Source organism: Molossus molossus, unplaced genomic scaffold, assembly GCF_014108415.1.
Source record: "Molossus molossus isolate mMolMol1 unplaced genomic scaffold, mMolMol1.p scaffold_m16_p_14, whole genome shotgun sequence".
NCBI lineage: Eukaryota > Metazoa > Chordata > Mammalia > Chiroptera > Molossidae > Molossus > Molossus molossus.
Window position 1 is genome coordinate 55,209,397 of NW_023425349.1, and position 19,578 is coordinate 55,228,974.

At 36.6% G+C, this 19,578-nt stretch overlaps 1 protein-coding gene across 2 annotated transcripts in view; it reads right to left on the reverse strand.

Moving 5' to 3' along the window:
- RFX3 (regulatory factor X3) overlaps nt 1–19,578 on the reverse strand; it is a 290,497-nt gene that overhangs the window by 22,829 nt on the left and 248,090 nt on the right. For both annotated transcript variants that reach the window (XM_036261527.1, XM_036261528.1), the window contains 2 exons: nt 16,595–16,803; nt 7,149–7,302 (listed from right to left, as the gene is read on the reverse strand). In XM_036261527.1, the coding sequence (XP_036117420.1) occupies nt 7,149–7,302; nt 16,595–16,803 (363 nt within the window). The remainder of the gene's footprint in view (nt 1–7,148; nt 7,303–16,594; nt 16,804–19,578) is intronic.

Here is a 19,578-nt window from a genome sequence, read left to right on the forward strand (position 1 = left end):
ATATACAGTAAAAGAAGATAGTGGTCGAGGGGCCAGAGGCTGGGCCAGGGGCAGGCTATGTCTATGTCACCGTTTTCTGGCTTGGAACTAGGAGAAACCTGAGAATTTTACATTTAAACCCAGCCTTCCAAGTTGTTATGCTGTTATCGAGGTATATTTATCAACCTAGGTGGATAGAATAAATTTTACTTACAGCTTCATTGATAACTTTAAAAATATTTAAACATAGGGGTCCCTAGGCCCTGCAAATGTCAGGGTTGGGCCTGACAGTAAATCCTTTATGTAAATAAAACTGAATTGAAAATAAAGAACCTTGGTGCTCCTAACCTAAGACGGCCTCCCCTGAAGCCACCTTCAACAGGAAACCACGGTCTTAGTTTATTACATCACACAGGTAATCTTTAATTTTGACTATACCACCTCTATTTTTGGAAATCATTAACTGAAGAGACAATGGGGGTTGGAGCGTGAAAACGTGTTCTCTTTGTAAAAAGGAAACCTTTACAATTAGCGTATTCTGAACGTCTACTAACAAAAAGTAGAAAGGGGAAGGGAGGCAGGACTATCAAGATGCACCCTGCAATGCAGAGGAGAGAAGCCCGGCGCAATACGAAAGCTTACAGGCTAGGCATCTGGCTTGTGTATAATTGTGAGCGTGGGTGTTTGGGGAGGAGCTGTACTGTATGGATAAAAATAAATTAGTCCCTATTCTGAAACTGTCTCCAAACAATTTACATGGTGAAAAATTAAAATGTGGATTGAGCTCCTTTGACTATTTGGAGTGAGACAGTCCTACTTTCTCTAGTTAGCTCGACCATTTGCTCGCTCTGATTTTGGGCAGCTTTCCCCCCGTTTTCCTCACGGGTGAAATGGGGACAATAACACATCTCTTACAAGGTTATGGTGACTATTAAATAAGAATTTAAAACACCTAACACAGTGACTATCACAAGGCCAGTCCTCAATGAAAAATATTAATAAACAATATTATAAATAAGAAATGTAACTTTCGACAAGTATGTGTTTTATTTTCCAAGCTACTACTATTCCAAGATAGTTTTCTTTTCTGCAATTAATTTTAACTTGCACTATGATCCATTCCTTTCAAAATAGTCTACAGTAAGTGTACTATTCCACAGGTATATCACATGTGTTTTTCCTCGTTGTACTAGAATAATGTTTACTGAAATTAATTTTCATTAATTTGATTTTACTTTAAGCATCCTTGCTTATTAACTATGATTGTACTTGTATAAAAGTGGACTTTTTCACTCAAATTTTATCCTAAAAGCTTGCTTGTTGAATTATCATTGCTCTTTTCCAGTTTTTAGGGTTTTTTTGTTTTTGTTTTTTGGTACGTGCCCCTAGTGGGAACCCAACCTGGGACTCTCTGGTCCGCAGGCCGCCGCTCCAACCGCTGCGCCAAACCAGCCAGGGCCAGTTTTTAGGTTTTGAAGACTTTTCTCCCTTTTATTTTGAGTACATCAATTTGGATGAATCTAAGATTTTTCTTTTGATGGTAAATCTTTAAGGGTTCTTCAACGTTTTCCCTAAAAAAAGGTTATTAAAATATTACTTTTATATTTATACTTACAATTAAACCTCTTAGTGATAATAGTCAATTAGTATAATTAAATTACGAAGGAGAATTTAAATATAATAGATTAAATATAAAAATGTTTGTCAGAAAATCCTTTCAGGAACAATCACACTTTATAGATTCAGTAAATGTATTAATGGACTACGTATATTAAAAATAATAAAGCACATATTACATAATAGATTCCAAACAGCCATAAAATTCAAATGAAAAGATACTTTTCTGCTCAATTTTTCTTAGAGCTACATAGAAAGCCCATTTTAAAATTATTTTTAACAGGTGTACAAACAGACGCAATTTGTTTATTTTATACCTGCTCTTAACATTTCACCACTGCCTGAAAGCCTATGGGCACATTTATAATGTTTAAATAAAAATTCAAAAATTGCATAAGTTTTAGCAGTAAATAAATTGTTTCCTTTAATCATCTAGGCAAAACTAATAATAATGAAACTCTGGAATGGCAACGCTTTACATAACTTACCAGTCAGTACTAACATAGTAGCAGACTGACATTTAAAATAAATCTTGGGCCCTGGCCGGTTTGGCTCAGCGGTTAGAGCATCGGACTGCGGTCCAGAGACACCTGGCTTCGGTTCCCACTAGGGGCACGTACCTCGTTTGCAGTTTGTCCCCGACCCTGGTTGGTCATGTGGGTGGCAGCCACTCGATGTGTCCCTTCACGTCGATGTTTCTTTCTCTCTCTCCCTCCCACTCTGTCTGAACAAAAAATGGAAAAATGTCCTCGGGTGAGGATTAACAAAAAACAAAAAAACTTGGAGCTGTGATGCTGTTTTGTTTGGGGCTCCATTATCTAGTAGTCTTCATTTCAAAAATTGAAATGACGGTGTTATAGTGAATGCAAAAGTAGTATTTTATATGATTAATGTATTTATATGTAAAACATGTATTGGTCTGTTCTATCTGTTCAACTAATATAAATAATGTTAATTTTAAAACTTATTTATTGAATTCATATTAATGAAAAAATACATTAATTGTCCTTAAGCTACTTTAAAGGGAAAATCTTTTACCTTGCTTCTGGATGTATTTAGCTATCTCACACCTCTCCCAAATAAAGCACCCACAAAGGCAAAATGAAGTCCAGCAAAGCTTGTGACTATTTTCCAGTTATCCCTACGCTGATTTCTAACTGTTCTTGCTCCAATTTCACCCCATCTTGTAGCTGGTAATTAACAGCAAGGACAACCAAACTGCTTGCTTTTATTAACCTGATTTCATAACTTAGTAGCTGTGTGATTTTGGGGAAGTTACTTGACGCCTCAGTGGCTCATTTCATGAGCTGTAAATAGGTTAATAATACTATTCTCTCATAGGGTTGTGTGTTAAGTTAATGCACATAAAGCACTTAGAACAGTGCCTGGCACCAAGTGCTATGTGGATGTTAGCGTCACTTGAACTTTTGGCTTTCCATCGTAATCCAATTCTCCTGTTTTATGCTGATTTTGATGGGGTACACTTGGTTTCTCTGGTGCTTGAACCTCAGATTTCCCATGAAAACTCCCTCTTGGCCGTGCTTCCTGCCATTTCAGGCAGGACCTGTGCATACATGTCCCTGTGTAGTCCTCTCCACCCCTTACCTCCCCGAATGCCCAGTCTTCACATAGTTAACACCTTTTGCCTTTTATATCTCACTTCAAACAATTGTGCTTTGGGGGAAGACTTCCCTGGCCCTCACTGGCTTGAATAAGTGCCTCATGATTTATGTAGTCCTATATCCCTTTAATTTTCCTTTATAGCACTCATCAGACTTTATAGCTATGTAGTTACATGAACATTGAATAAGTATGTATCCTCTACTAAAATGTCAGCTCCTTGAATACAGGGTCAAAATACATTTTGTTCATCATTATATCCTAATCACTATAGTGTTTTGCCTAAAGTATGTATAAAATACTTGTTAAAGAAATGAATAAATTGCCTGGCCAGTGTGGCTCAGTGTTTGAGCAGCAACCCATGCACCAAGAGGCCGCTGGTTCAATTCTCAGTCAGGACACATGCCCAGGTTGTGGGCCAAATCCCCAGTGGGGGCATGCAGGAGGCAGCCAATTGATGTTCTCGTTCTTTGATGTTTCTAACTCTCTCTACCTTCATCTCTCTCTAAAATCAATAAAGAAAAAAAAAGAAATGAATAAATTATTTCCAGAGATAAGTCCTAGGGTTCAACATAAATAAACATGATTTGCCCAAGCTTATACCACTATAAATATCAGAATTGTAAGTAGAATTCAGTTCTTCTGACTCAAAGTCCCCCATTATTTCTGTAATTAAATCTTCAATTACACAAATACAAATTATCATGCAGTTTCTATTGTGTAGGTTCTAGAATAAAAGTAGAAATCAGAAAGTACTGGTAGTCTGGGGGAATTGGACATCCCTAAGCAACAGACTTTTACAATATGAAGTAGGAGTTAGGCTGGGGTCAAGAAAGAGTTGGGCAGAGTGCCAGGTAGAAAGAACCATTTAGACAGTGGTCCAATGATGAGAAAAGCTCGGTGAATGTGACCAGACCACTGTGACTGCAACTAGTGCAAACAGGACTCGTAAGAGGGAGGCTGAGGTTTAATCAGAGGCAGGGCCAAACCTACTGTACCAAGGAAAGAATTTTATTTCTTAACTAAGAGAAGAAAAAGCCACTGAAGGGTTTAAGTGGGGATAACACAGTCACTGCTCTATGCGGGATGGTGGTAAAGAGCAGCCTTAGCAATGAGTTGGATCTGAGGGTCCAGAAAGAAATGTGATAGATGACACTCAGGTATCTGGTGTGATTACCAGGGAGGATTGTAGTATCATTTACAGGGAAAAGGCCATTAGTAGATAGACCAAGAGTTTAATTTTATGTGTGTAATAGCTCTCAATAAATAGTGATAATTATTGTTTTTGCAGTTGTTTTTACTGATGACTGAAAACCACTTGCTGCGATTAAGGGTGATGGTGATTTTTAGGTGTTGCTCCCACTGTGTGCACAAGTACTTCCAGACTTGAGGTTTGGAAAGAGAAGTCACCTAAGGGACTAAGAATGCAACTGAGCCTCAACATGAAAAAGCCCTTTCTAACTTCAATTTGATTTCTATGGTAGGCTTAATATAACATGTGAGGGACACGTGAATAAATACCATTCATTTTTCTTTAATTTCCTTCTTCTTTTCCCATGAATCAATAAAGTTTAGCTATGATAATACGACCATGGCCAACCGGTCTGTCATGACTAATAGGAGACATCAATGCTCTATGTGGAGATCAAACCTATAGAATTAGCCGTTGTTGGCCCGGGCTAAATAATGGATGAGCATAGACAGCTCAAAGGATTTTCCTAGAAATTGGGTAAGGGGATCGTAAGCAAAGATATCAAGAAGTGTGCTTAAATCTTTGATCTTGCAAAAAGTATTTCATACCTTATTTTATGATTTAGATTCTATTTATATCTTATTTTGCCCCATTTAACAATCTGTTATATTTATATATACTGTTTACACATAGTGAAAAAAACAAACAAACCAGCCCTGGCTGGTTTGACTCAGCAGTTAGAGGTCAGCCTGTGGGGTGTGATTCCCAGTCAAGGGCACGTACCTGGGTTGTGGGTTCAATCTCCAGCCTGGTCAGGGTTGTGTGGAAGGTAACCAATTGATGTGTCTCTCTCACATTGATATTTATTTCTCTCTTTCTCTCCCTCCTTCCCTCCCTCCCTTCTACTCTATCTGAAAAAAAAAATCAATGGAAAAATATTCTCAGATGAGCATTAACACACAAAAAAGAAAGGAAGGAAGGAAGGAAGGAAGGAAGGAAGGAAGGAAGGAAGGAAGGAAGGAAGGAAGAAAGAAAGAAAGAAAGAAAGAAAGAAAGAAAGAAAGAAAGAAAGAAAGAAAGAAAGAAAGAAGAATTAGCTGTCAGTATTGCCTATGCAAGGCCATTTCATTTCCCTTCCAGGAGCCAGCAGTACAGCATATGAGAAGGTTGCTAAGCCTTCGCCCTGTGGCTCAAGACAAACGCCTCTGTCCCCTAGAGATGCCAGGGAAGCAAAGACCACACATCAGGGTTAGCCACATGATGTCGATGAGAACCCTTGCTATCACTGTCCTGATCATTCTAGTGAAGAAGTGCTGAAGCATATGAGGTGGACGGCAAATGTATCTAATATACCAAAAAGCATGTTTACGTCAGAAGCTGTGAGCCCTGAGTTGAGGAATTTTACAGTACTGAATCTACATGCCAAGTGGGTGTTTTACAGCCAGACATCTATGAAAGAGAGGCACCAAGGGCAGGCAGACCTCACACACAGATAATGGGCATCATTTAAACACACTCGCGATTAAGGAATGCCGTACAAACACACATTATCAGCATACAAAGAGATGTTAAAGAAGAAAGAGGGATATTTTAACCTACATTCTGAATAAATTTAACATGTATTTCATTTATATTAGAATACTTATAGAGGTTCTTGAGGTATTTTAATATATTTTTAAACTTATACCTTTACTATCATATTTATTAAACTAAGCAAAGCATCTCACATTTATTTTCACTTTTTAAATTTAAATAAGCACATACACAGAGCTTTAAAATGAGCATGCCTTCTTTACTGCTGTGGGTAATTGGTAATCCTGCCTAACCTGGTATACTCCAGCAAGATCTCAAGTGCCCCAATTCCATACAGTGAAACAAGCCAGTGCAGTCACCTGAGCATTTGCATCCACTCCTAATTATAGTAACAAGCCCTTCTTTGAAGTAACTTCAGAGTTTTAGCTTTATGACACTTGTTGAAAATCAGACATTTTGCTTACTATCTAAAAATTCTGAAGAGGAAAATTTTTGTCTTCACATTGTTAGTGATCAGAAGCATGGCTCTGAAAATCTGAGTATTCAAACCAGATCTCCACCACTTACTAGCTATGTAACCATCTAATCTGTCTGTGTCTTAGCTTTCAACATGAATCTCAGATGCTCATCCATCAAACAGGACAACGTAGCACCTACCTCAAAGACTTGTGTTAAATGCCTCATTACATGTAAAGGACTCAGAACTGTGTCTGGCACATATAAGTTCCCCCAAAATGTAAGCTATCATGATTATCATCACCTTCTAAAATAGAATCATTCATTTTGAGTTTTGGACACTGGGAAAAAGAGTCTACAAAATACATATTTAACTTTTTCCTCTGTATTCTTAGACCTTAGTTTTATCAGAAGCATCAATCTTTCTTATTTTCCATTCAATTAGTTTTTTTTAGTCCTGTGATTCTCAAACTTTTCTTTTACATAGGTACCTTTATAATGTATTCAAACATTCCATGAACTTCTATATGATATAATATATAATTTTAGAATCCTTTGATTAAGAAAATACATATAAGCAGAGGGATTTACGGACCCCACTGAAATAAGTCCATAGCCCCTCCAGGGTCTAAGGCTTATTGGTTAGGAACCATAGCTTTAATCAATAATTAATATATTTAGATGAAATCTAATTCAGGTTCTTTTTTTAAAAAAAAACCTCGTGGGTCATAGCTCTTTTAGCTTCTCTTACCTCGCCCATGACTGCTATGGGTGTTTCTCCTGTTGCCTGAGCAACACGATGTTCTACTAAGTAGAACATATACTCGTCGTAGAGTAGACGGATCAGGTGGAAGGAGCCAAAGCTAGCAGCACTGCGTAAGGTTAAGTCCCGAATAACCATTGAGCTGTTCCAAGAGAAAAGAGAGATGCAGCTGATGTTAGTGACCAGGATTAGAGTTCAACCTCCTTTTCCTCTTAAAGGAAGTCAAGCTGGAGGTCTGAAAGGCTGGTATGGCATGCAAGTGACCATGCGATAACTTCATGATTGAAAGCAGTTGGCTCAACTCTTTGAAACTGGGTGGTGAAAGAGGTAGTCCTTACTGACACTTGTTTAGATCTTTATTAGAGCTCAACAGGTCTTTATGGAAGAAGCCATTTTACTATCATAGGCAAGTCTGCTGATTCCACTAAACTCCCATATGTGTGAGAATTGAATATAAAATATTTTTGAAAGGTTGACAATTCATCACCACCATAAGGAAAAGCCTCTCAAAGTGAAAATCTTGTTGAGGGGTAAACATTGTGTTTCCACTTCTCAATGACAGTGACTTTGATGCACACTTTGGGAAAAGATGTATTTGTGCCATACAAAGCTTACAAAATATACTAAGCAATGTTCTCAGATGCGGCACTGTAGAATGTAGGTGACCTGTACAGGGATCTGTGCGAGTTGGGTTTGAAGGCAAATTTACTGTGACTCCAGTTCCTTACTGATTTCTTAAATTAAGGAGATTTTCCATGAGAAGTGTAATAAAATCAATAAAGAGATGTATGTCATTGAAAAATGTGAATGTTTAATTTTTAAATACCAAAATATGAACAATATTAACAACATACTAATAATAAACTCCACTATATTTAAAATGTAAATAAGTCCAAAATAAAATTTTGGCTTCACTGAGAATAAGCCAATCATTACCCTGTCAAACCTCTTTCATATTTTTAACTTAGAATCAGAGTGGGCATGTGTGGGGTGCCTCAGTGTGTGTGTGTGTGTGTGTGTGTGTGTGTGTGTGTTTAATCCCTTTTATTTAGTGGTCTTCCCTGGAGATTTTTGGCCTGGGAAAACTAAACAGCCATTATATTCTCAGATAGGAGGAAGCGATAGAATGTCATAAAGTTTAGGCTGATATTCCTAAGCCTCAGTTTGCAGTGAGGAATTATAAACTGTCAAGCAGATGAAAGAACAGAAGACTATACTTCTGTTTTCTGTTTCAATGTCAATATTATTTATATAGATGCTACTAATATATCAAATTCCATATATTCAACTTGGAAAATGTCAAATCATCATTGTCTATCTTAAACTCTGAAGCCCTGGATTCTGATTCTGCCTCATCACCCCACAGATGTCAAATAAATCATTTCCCTGAGACTGTTTATACTGTTGGGTGAAAATGAAAGCAACATTTTTGGGTCTTACCTAACTTATGATTACTTCAAGGATGTGAAATACACTTATGAATAAGTAGAACACTATTTAAACATAAGTGATTGTGATTATAATATTCAGAACATGAGAAGCTGAGCTTCTCATTCTCATTTGGTTATGGCCGCAAGAACAGGGGGTTACTATATGATGACAGAGGACCTCTCATTGGTAAATCTATTTAATAAAAAGAAAAGCTGGGGTTGGAGTTAGACCCTTGTTAACCATGATGTGATCTTGATTGTGAGCATGTCATTCAACATTTTAAGGTTCAAGGTTAGCCTGAGGGTCAAATGAGATAATGTGTGTGAGATCTTAAGCAAACTACCCATTACTACACTACTACATATATCAGAGTTAATATTATCATAGACAGTAGTTCTAGTGAATGATACATTAGACTCAAATACCTTAGTTAATGCCTTAAGTTTAGAACTCTATAAGTAAATAACTAAAAATAGATTAAGACTTTCATTTATATGCCAAAGATATATGACAACATTCTGTTTATATGCATACCTTTCTTAAAATTCAGTGACAGCCCTGGCCAGTTTGGCTCAGTGGTTAGAGCATCGGCCCGCAGACCAATGAGCTGTGGGTTCGAGTCCAGTCAAGGGCACGTACCTCGGTTGCAGTTTATCCCCAGCCCTGGTCGGGTTGTTTGGGAGGCAACTAGTTGATGCATCTCTCTCACATCAATGTCTCTCTCTCTGCTTCTCTCTCTCTTCCTCTCTCTCCCTCCCTCCCACTCTATCTGATGTTAAACAGAAAAATATCCTGATATGAAGTAAATAATTTAAAAAATTAAATAATGCAGGAACATCTTATTCACACTTGAGTGCATCTTTTTTGCTGAAGAAAGACATCAAATATTTTAAATACAGCCTAGAGAAGACAAATACCTAAGAAACATACAAAATAAGATGCTCAACGTCATTAACCACCAGAGAAATGCAAAATAAAATCACAATGAGATATTATCTCACATCTGTCAGAATGGCTACCGCCAATAAATTAACAAACAAATGCTGGTGAGGACGTGGAGAAAAGGAAACCCTTGTGCACTGTTGCTGGGAATGCAGATTGGTGCGGTCACTGTAGAAAGCAGTATGGAGTTACCTCAAACAATTAAAAATGGAACTTGCCTTATGACCCAGTGATTCCACTTCTGGCAATATATCCAAATAAACCCGAAACACTAATTCAAGAGAATACATGCACCCCTATGCTCATTGCAGCGTTATTTACAATAGCCAAGATTGGAAGCAGCTCAAATGTCTGTCAGTAGGTGAGTGGATAAAAAAGCTGAGGTACATTTATACAATGGAATACTACTTGAAAGTAAAAAGAAGGAACTCTTACCCATTGCAACAGTATGGAGGGACCTGGAGTATTATGCTAAGTGAAATAAACCAGTCAGAGAAAGACAAGTACCATATGATTTCACTTATATATGTGGAATATAATGAACAAAATAAACAAACAAACAAAATAGAAACAAACTCATGGATACAGAGAACAGAGTGACAGATGTCAGACGGGAGGGGTGTTGTGGTCTGGATGAAAAAGATGAAGGGATTAAGCAACCCCCCCAAAAAAACTCATAGACACAGACAACAGTATGGTGGTTACCAGAGGGAAAGAGGGGGGTGTGAGGGGAGGTGGAAGAGGGTAAAGGGGGGATAAATGGTGATGGAAGGACACTTGACTTGGGGTAGTAAACACACAATACAACACACAGATGATGTATTATAGAATTGTACACCCAAAACCTATAAGTTTTATTAACCAATGTCACCCCAATAAATACATTTTAAAAATATGACTAATCTTATTCATAATTAAAAGAAATGCAAATTAAAGTAATCATCTATTATTATTTATATCAGCTATTTTACTGTAAAAGATTCAGTATTGCAGAGGGTATGGCAAAATAACTCCTATGAACTATTTCTACAAGTATAAATTCATGAAACGTTTATGACAATAAACGGAAATTTTAAATGCATAAATCCTTTGACATAGCAATTCATATTCTAGAAATTTACACAAATGAGCAAAGATAGTTTTTAACTGCATGCAGTATTTATACTTGAGAAAGACCATTGTGAAAAACTAAATATCCATTAGTAGGTTGCTGTTTAAACAAATTATGGTTCATTCACATATGGACTTGTATGCAATAGTTTAAGGAAATGAGTTAGGTAAACATAAAGGTAGCCACATGTAAAGATGTCTATAATATAATAGCAAGTTAAAGAAGTAAAATGTATGAGCCCATTTAACAATATAAACCTATACATACAGTGTTTTTAAATCTTACTCCTAAACAAAAAGGAATGTTTAATACTTTATTAGTGTTGGGATAGGACAATTCATTAAAACAGTATTAGTCACTTTAAAAAGTTCAAACCCTCCTACCAGAATTTATCTGAGGATATGTATATAATTTTATACAAACATATTCATTACAGTATTTTCATAATTGTATCACAACACCAAAAACTACTTAAATGTTCAAGAATAAAAGAAAAGGGAATATTTAAATAATTTATAAGACATATACATAATGGAATACTATTAGAACATTAAAATTATGTTTCTAAAGATATTAGTGACAAGAAATGCTGAAGATATAATGTTAAATGAAAAATGTTAAGGAAAACATACAGGTAATAAACTGTGATAAACAACTGGATTCCAATTTTATATAACACTAAAATAAAACATTTTACCAGCGGTTACTTCTGGGTGGTAAAGTTATGAATGATTTAAAGTCATTTTAGGCCTTTATAGTTCCCTTAATCTAGTGGTTCTCAACCTTCCTAATGCCGCGACCCTTTAATACAGTTCCTCATGTTGTGGTGACCCCCAACCATAAAGTTATTTTCGTTGCTACTTCATAACTGTAATTTTGCTACTGCTATGTCTTAGGCGACCCCTGTGAAAGGGTTGTTCGACCCCCAAAGGGGCCGCGGCCCACAGTTTGAGAACCGCTGCCTTAAAATATAATAACCCTGAAATCATGTAAATGACTGAGGAGAATATTCATATTGATTAGCTCTCTAATATTAAAAGAAATGCAAAGTCAATTATTTTTCCAGGAAAATTCATATTCATTCAATACATATTTACTTGTTTCTACTCTGTGCCAGGGCCCTGTTCTAGAACAAGATAGAAAAAAAATTCATTTTAACAGAGCTCACATTCGGGTAGGAGAGAAGGTCAATGAAAACACAAGTAGATATAAAATATAAAGTTAGGTACTGTACTGACGATCCTATGAAAACATTCAATCAGTGTAATAGGTTGGAGAGGCAAGGGGGCAGGCGTTTTCAGTCAGGGAGGCAGGGCAATTCTTTCTGAGGAGGTGATATTTAGGCAGACACTGGACTGACGTGAGGGATTGAGCATGTGAATAGGCGAGCTTTCCTAGACCTAGAGGAACAGAGAGCAAATGCAAAGACTTTGGGGCAAAACTGTGTTTGATGTGTTCAAGGAACAGCCAGGAGAGGCTAGTGCTGCCGGAGGACAAAGAGGAGGACAAGGACACACGCGTGTCTGCAGGTCACTAGTAGTTCTCAGTAACATCAACTTCTGTTGGAAATGAAAAAACAAACAAACAAACAAAATCTGCTCCCAGTCAGTTATAATACCTAGTTATCTTTTAAACACTATTTTTTAAAATCATCACCCAAGGTTATATTTTTATTGATTTTAGAGAGAGTAAGGGAAAGAGAGAAGAAATATCAATGAGAGAGAAGCATCGACTGGTTGCCTCTTGAAGGTGCCCAACCAGGGATCAAACTCGCAACCCAGGTATGCGCCCTGACCAGAATTGAACCCGCAAACTTTTGGTAGATAGGACGATGCTCCAATCATCTGAGCCACCTGGCTAGGACAATACCTAGTTATCCTTTAAAAATACTGATAAGCATGCCATGAAATTATTGTCACATGTTTAGAAAAGAATCAGTTGAATTATACTATTAATGCTATATCTACTTTATTCTTTTCTGTGTTGGGCCTCTGCCCTACAAGCCAAGTATTAAATAACACAATTAACAGTTTAATTAGAAACCTATTGTCTGATTCAGACTTCTGTAAGATATGTTGCAAAATTAATTCCATCGACTTTCATGTTGCTAAGTTACCACAAATTCAACTCCTTTTAAAATCAGTAATAAATGCTAATTATTTTATAATGGATGAGAAATACCCTTGTGTATTTATCTTTATAATTCATGGTGTGGAAACTGAAACATTTTCTCTAACACATGATACTCAATCCACCTCTTTGTGTATTTGGGGATATATCACACCATTCCTAAGAATAAAGGTAAGAACATCACACCTCTGACCCCCCACTGTGAACTCTCTTTTCTTTAAATTTTATTTTTATTGATTTTATAGCCAGAGAGGAAGGGAGGAAGGGAGGGAGGGTGAGAGAGGGAGAGAAAGGGAGATATATATATATATATATATATATATATATATAGAGAGAGAGAGAGAGAGAGAGAGAGAGAGAAGGAAGGAAGGAAGGAAGGAAGGAAGGAAGGAAGGAAGGAAGGAAGGAAGGAAGGAAGGAAGGAAGGAAGGAAGGAAGGAAGGAAAGGTCGATTTGCTGTTCCACTTATTTATGAATTCATTCGTTGCTTCTTGTATGTGCCTTGACTGGAGAACAAACCCGCAACCTTGGCATATTGGGATGATGCTCTAACCAAATGAGTTCCCTGGACAGGGCCTGAATTCTCTTTGCAAACAGTGCTTACAGTTGATTCCAAAAGAGTATTATTTTTTGAAAGATTTAGATATTGTCCAATTGTAAGAAAACTAGATTCCCTGTGCCCCCTTTTAAATCACTATAAAAGCTATAAATTTCATCCCTTAAAAATGGGATATTTGGTTGAGCCTCAGGGTGGCCCTGAGTGATGCTGTGTTCTGTTATCCACAAAACGCACAAGCTGAGAAATGGCCCACATAACTTCTCCATGTCTGCCCAAGAAAGACGGTGATTATTTTTTCCCCACCTCCCAGGGAGCTAACAGGAGCCATTCAAAGCCAGGTTAGGCAAGAAGAGACCCTCCATTTGGAAAAGAGAGTGTTTGCAGCAATTCATCGACTGCCAGTTGATATCATGATTCTCTGCCAGTTCATTTCTATATTTGTGTGCATGTAAATAGACACAAAGAATTTTCAGAAATTATGAGATTAACTGACTTCAGAAATGAAGAGTCTGTATAAGTAACTGCCAAATTCTTATTACAATGCCAAAAACATTTAAAAAATACCTGCAACGCTGCTTCCCTGATAGTTTATGAATGCTGCTTTCATTACTCAATATGTTCTTATGCCTCAGTAAAAAAAACGTTCCGATTTTAAAGGCTCTTATGTTTTTAAGCTATTGACTTTGCCTACCAGCAGGAGGTATGCATCTGTCTGAATCTGGCTTTCGCTCTGTGGCCCTGAACTGTACGCCCTCAAGTCTTTTTGAAATGAAAATAATAACCATAGTAGTGTCTAATAATAACAAGCCAATTATCCCTAACTCAGGGAGGACAGAGGGCAGGAGAGTGATGATCTGGGTTTGTATATCTGCGAGAACAAAAAACACAAGTAATTTTCTCTTTTCAACATACCTGCAATAGATCTCTGTGGAGACAAAGGCTCCAGGGGTATATTTCTAAAATGCTAGCAACTAAATATAGTAAAAATAAAAACCTACAGGAAGAAGTAAGGGCAGATCTGACATAACAACCTAAGAAAGCATGGAGAAGGGGGTAACCTTGCTTTTTCTGAGATAGAGGATGCATTCTGCTTTTGGTCATTTGGATTTTGGAACAACCAGGTAGTATAACTTTTGTTTCATCGATCATTCATGAAGTACATATACTATCTATATAATAATTTTCTGGGAAAAGAAATGGATGAATAAAAAAAAAAATCAACTTGCAAGCAAATGGGAAAATACATAAAACCTTCTTAAGAAATATACCCAAAATAAAAGTTTGACTTCTATTACTACTACTTTGAGATCACTGTGATAATGTTTTCTAAATCTTCCCCAGGAAAAGCTTACATTTCTCATTAACACCCAGAAACCACTGGGTCACAGAGTCAGACAGCACCTTCATAAGGTGCTTCTCAGATCGCGTGGGCTACAGGTATTAAATACATGTGAGAAAGAACTGTGGAATTATTTCATTCCAAAAACAAAAACAAAAAACAACAACATAAAACCGACAGGCTTTTTCTTTCACTGCATCTGGAACTTTGCTAGACACCAGAAAACTATTTTCAGGATGTAAGGATAATTTAACTCTTAATTAAACATATATAGTAGAGCTTCAGCTCTGCTTCAGTTTAAGAAATAAGAATTGGACCAAACCGGTAAAGAAAGAAACAAATCACTTACAATAAAAACCAAAGCAACTACCATCATAATTTTAAAATCCCTGGGTCCATTTTATAAAGGTGGTCAAAACAAGATGAAATCCTAGTCGGGGCTTACTGGGTTCATGAGCTCTACTAGTTCCTAAACTCTCTAACATCTTTATATACCTTCTTTCCTCACAACTAGCTTTGGACTCACTGCTGATGCCCCGATGATACTCATGGTGCACCCATGGCCACAGGCAGTGGTGTGTCCTGTGGTCATGACTTTCTGATGTGCACACGGCCACAGAGGATCAGAATTAGGGACTTGCCCAAACCTCAAAGTAGATATGACTTTGAAGCCCAAGCCAACGGGGCCACCTTTATCTAAAGAAGCAAAGACATGAACTCTCACCACAAGAATAAATGCCAGGGTCAAAAATGTAGCATATCCTACTTATGAAATGGAACTCCATCTGTCAGCCCGTCCCAAGTATAGACGGTAGCCTTGCCATCTTAGGCTCTGCTTCAAACCCTTGGGGCAGACCTATGGTCAACAGCTTATCCCAACACTTGATATCATATATCGAGTCATCTGAAAGCCTTTCTCTTCCAGGGTTCTTCTACGTCTGCAAAAATATACATTCATATCTATATTATTTTAGTCAAAAAATTTATTCATTTTGTACTGTCTGCCAGAAGTAAGTTTTTTGTTTCAATCCTCACCAGAGGATATGTTTTATTGATCTTAGAGAGAGAAACATCGATGTGAGAAAAACATCAATCGGTTGCCTCCCGTACACACCCCCACAAGAGATGGAACCCGCAACCTAGGTTTCTGACCTGGAATTGGACCCACAACTTTTTTTGGCATGTGGAACGACTCTCCAACCAACTGAGCCACCTGGCCAGGGACAGAAATAAGTTTTTGAAGACAGAATTTGTGATTTATTCCTAATCATTACTTCCTAAACATCAAGATTTTGATACAGTAGGTTTGGGGAGGTACTTAGGATTTTTTTTTTTACACTAATTCTGATGTGCAGCTAGGTTTGAAAACTGTTATAATAGATCAGATTAAGAAATTAACTAGATGGTTTTGAGCATGCATCAGAATCACCTGGACAACATTTTAAAAAGCTTGGATTCTTGAGCCTTACCTCTGCAGTTTCTGATTTAAACAGACTTGGGGGAGGAACCTGATAATTTGTATTTACAACATGTTTTCAAGCCATAGTGATGCTACTGGTCTCTGAGAATCACTGAACCAGAGAATAAAAAGTGGGGTGGGCGAAGGCCAGAGGGAGAACGGTAGCCCTTTTCTTACTGCTACTGAACACGTTACCTAGACTGGAATCTTGGCTGTTCCTCTCTGAGAAGTCTAGGGCTTGGAGTGAGAGGCGTTCTTTTCCTAGCAGAAAGCTGATTTTCGTAAGCCTCCGGGCAGAATTCCCCAATGTTGTATTCAATGAGTTGGGTTGAAGATAATCGCAACAGGAAGTTTCTGCAAGCTAATGTCTTCGCTTCTTATTTTCTTTTGTCTGAGAAGTGTGTACCTACACACACGTTCGCAGACTATGAAAAAGAAAGCTTAGTGAAAACTGAGAGGATACCTGTAGAAAGACCATTTTAGCAGAAATTGCCGGGCAGCTTTCGGAAAACTGGGCCTTCCTTCGTAGGGCTTCAGGGCTTGCATCATCACGTTGTCCAGCCAGGCAGCCCACTGCTCCAGGGTGCTCTGCTGCTGCAGGGTCATCTTGAAGTCTGTTTCTAGTCTCTGAACCATGTTGTCATCACACTGGCACACCCAGGAAGCCTGCTCCTGGGACAGTACACAGAAAGCAAAGGAAAAGTTCAACTTGACATCTTTTCGGTGAATGGCAGCACACAAACCATATGCGTGAACGGGACACTATAATGGAAGCCTGAAACTCTTTAAATGAATGAAGAAAATGAATGACTACTTACTTGTCAGTTGTTAAGGAAACTACCGTCACCTTTGTGTGTGGACGAGTGACTATGGGACCCAAAAGCATGTGTGGAAGACTAAAACATTCATTACTGAAGAAAAATAAAGCCTGAACTACAGGATGGAAGGTCTTTCACTCTATTCAGTTTTAATGCTGCCTTCAAAAGTTCCCCCGCTTTTCCCCTTCCCAATTAGATACAAATTGAAAGCCAATCCTTTTGAGAAGGTTTAGGGTAAATCAAATGAATAAATAGATTCGATTGGCTAAAAGTGGTCCCTCAGGATTAAAACAGAAACAAACACTGAACAGTACTAGGTAGAAGCTATGCTGTATGAGTTTTATAAGTAGGAAACAAATCTCCAGGGCTGTCAAGGTGAGGCTATGAATGCGAGTGAATTTACAGAACTGAAAACAACAATAACAACAACAAAAATAATTTTGAGAAAATGTAGATATGCTAACTACCAGGAAACTTAGTTGGTGGTAGCAATGAAAACAGGAACTTTGAAGGCTACTTGTCAGTGGTTTCCATACATTTTATAATGTTTCCCGTGCTACAGTGTCTTTTTAAGATTGAAAAAAAAAAACCTATACTCTCAAGGTCAGAATATAATTATTTCATAATATAATATTTGACTGAGAGTAGTAAGATAACATGGCTTTTAATATAGGGTCTGAATCAACTAAACTGACCTCAAGAAATTAATTTAATTTCGGTGGTCTCATTTTCCATAAACATAAATTAGAGAAATGAAAAGTGACAATAATTTTTAAGCCGGGTTCATTGTATCCAGATGATATTTTAAGATAGGTTTCTGTGGAGGGGTGTCTGTGAAGGTCCTAATTCTATACCTAAACCATTCAGAATATGTGCTTATTCTTCTGTAAAGAGCATCTATATCTTTCATTATATCTATTCTCAAAGAATAAGTTCATTCAAACCAACAATTCCAAATGAATAAATCCCTAATCTACATTCTCGGGATCCACCATCTCTCCTGATCATATAAACTTTACCTATTCAAGAGATATTTCAACAGGGAGGCACTTCAAATACAAAATGCCAAATTTCATTCAATTTATTTCCCCAGGTAAACTATAGTTTCTTCTATATTCCCAGCTGATGATACCATACACACTTTCAGATTTTATCTCCTAAATATCACTTTAAAATATTTTAAATACATTAAAATGTGACAATCGAAAATACAAATAATCAAACAGGAACAAAATATTAAGAATATCTGAATGCCAACATAAAGAGATAACTACAACATGTTACTGTTTATATTTTTCAATCTTTTCACATGGAATATGAATATGCATGTATAATATGCATATATGAATATTTAAAATAAAACATTATATGTTACATCCTGCTAGATATTCTGCTTAGTTTCACTTGACTATATATGATAACTATCTTTCTATTTCAGCAAATATAGAGCTATATTTAATGTCCAATGATTAAATTTGCTTCAATGTATAACTATAGCATTATTTACATAACCAATTCCATACAATTAGATATTTCTGTTCATTCCAATTTTTTACTACTAGAAATAATGCCAGAATTAGCAATCTTGTAACTATATCTTGGGTTTCTTTTGCACTTTTTTCTTTATGACAGAACAATAGAAGAAGAATACTTATGATCTTTCAAAATCCACTGTCAAGTAACTCCCAGAAATTTTATATCAATTTGAGTCCAGGAGAATATTCAGGGAAGAATTCAGGCCTTAAGAAAAGGATAGAGGAGGTTGCTTTTGTTTTTTTCAATGATGTCTAGCCATTTTTTATTGTGGTACAAAGAAAAACAAAATTTATCATCTTAACATTTTTTAAGTGTACTGTATAGGAATCTTTACTTATTGTGAAATAGACCTCTAAAATGTTTACATTTTGCAAAAACAAAACCTTATACCCATTATAGGGGACATTATTTTTGTTTGCTTTTGCATTGATAATTGGGAGGAGGAACTTACTGGTATCCCAGAATAATTTAATTTAATATCTTACTATAAATTCAAACTCATGATTTTCTTTAGAAGTTATTTTCTGCCAAGAAAAATGATAATCTAAAACAAAACTTAGAGAAATAAAGTCACAGGACATTACTGTGACTTTTCAAACAATATTATACTTCATTTTGCTACTCTCAAGGCTGAAAATATACTAACAATAGAGTATATTGTAAATATTTCCTTCTGAAAGGAATTTGGATATTTCAGTTCCATAATGGAAAAAGCTAAGGATGAACATTAAAGATGTTCTTAACTTACAAATAAATTATATTCAGATGATAGAGTCGATAGCTTTAAAACTAGAAACAAAAGTATATGCAATTGTTAGGTTATCAGGTCAATCCACTGAAACTTATTTAGCCCATAATGTAAATAAAAACCTATCCATTTATACATACAAAAATTAGAAAATAATACCACTGTAATGCTATCAATTAAATAAATTATACTACAATAGAAAAAGAAGATTTAATTAGAGAAGAATGAAGTGGTGAAAGATACATGAATATCCAGAAAGAAACTTCTTAGTACATTCAAGCTCTTCGGATATAATAATATTGACCTGTACGTGTTTTAAATGAAAGTTTCTGTATTAAGAGCATC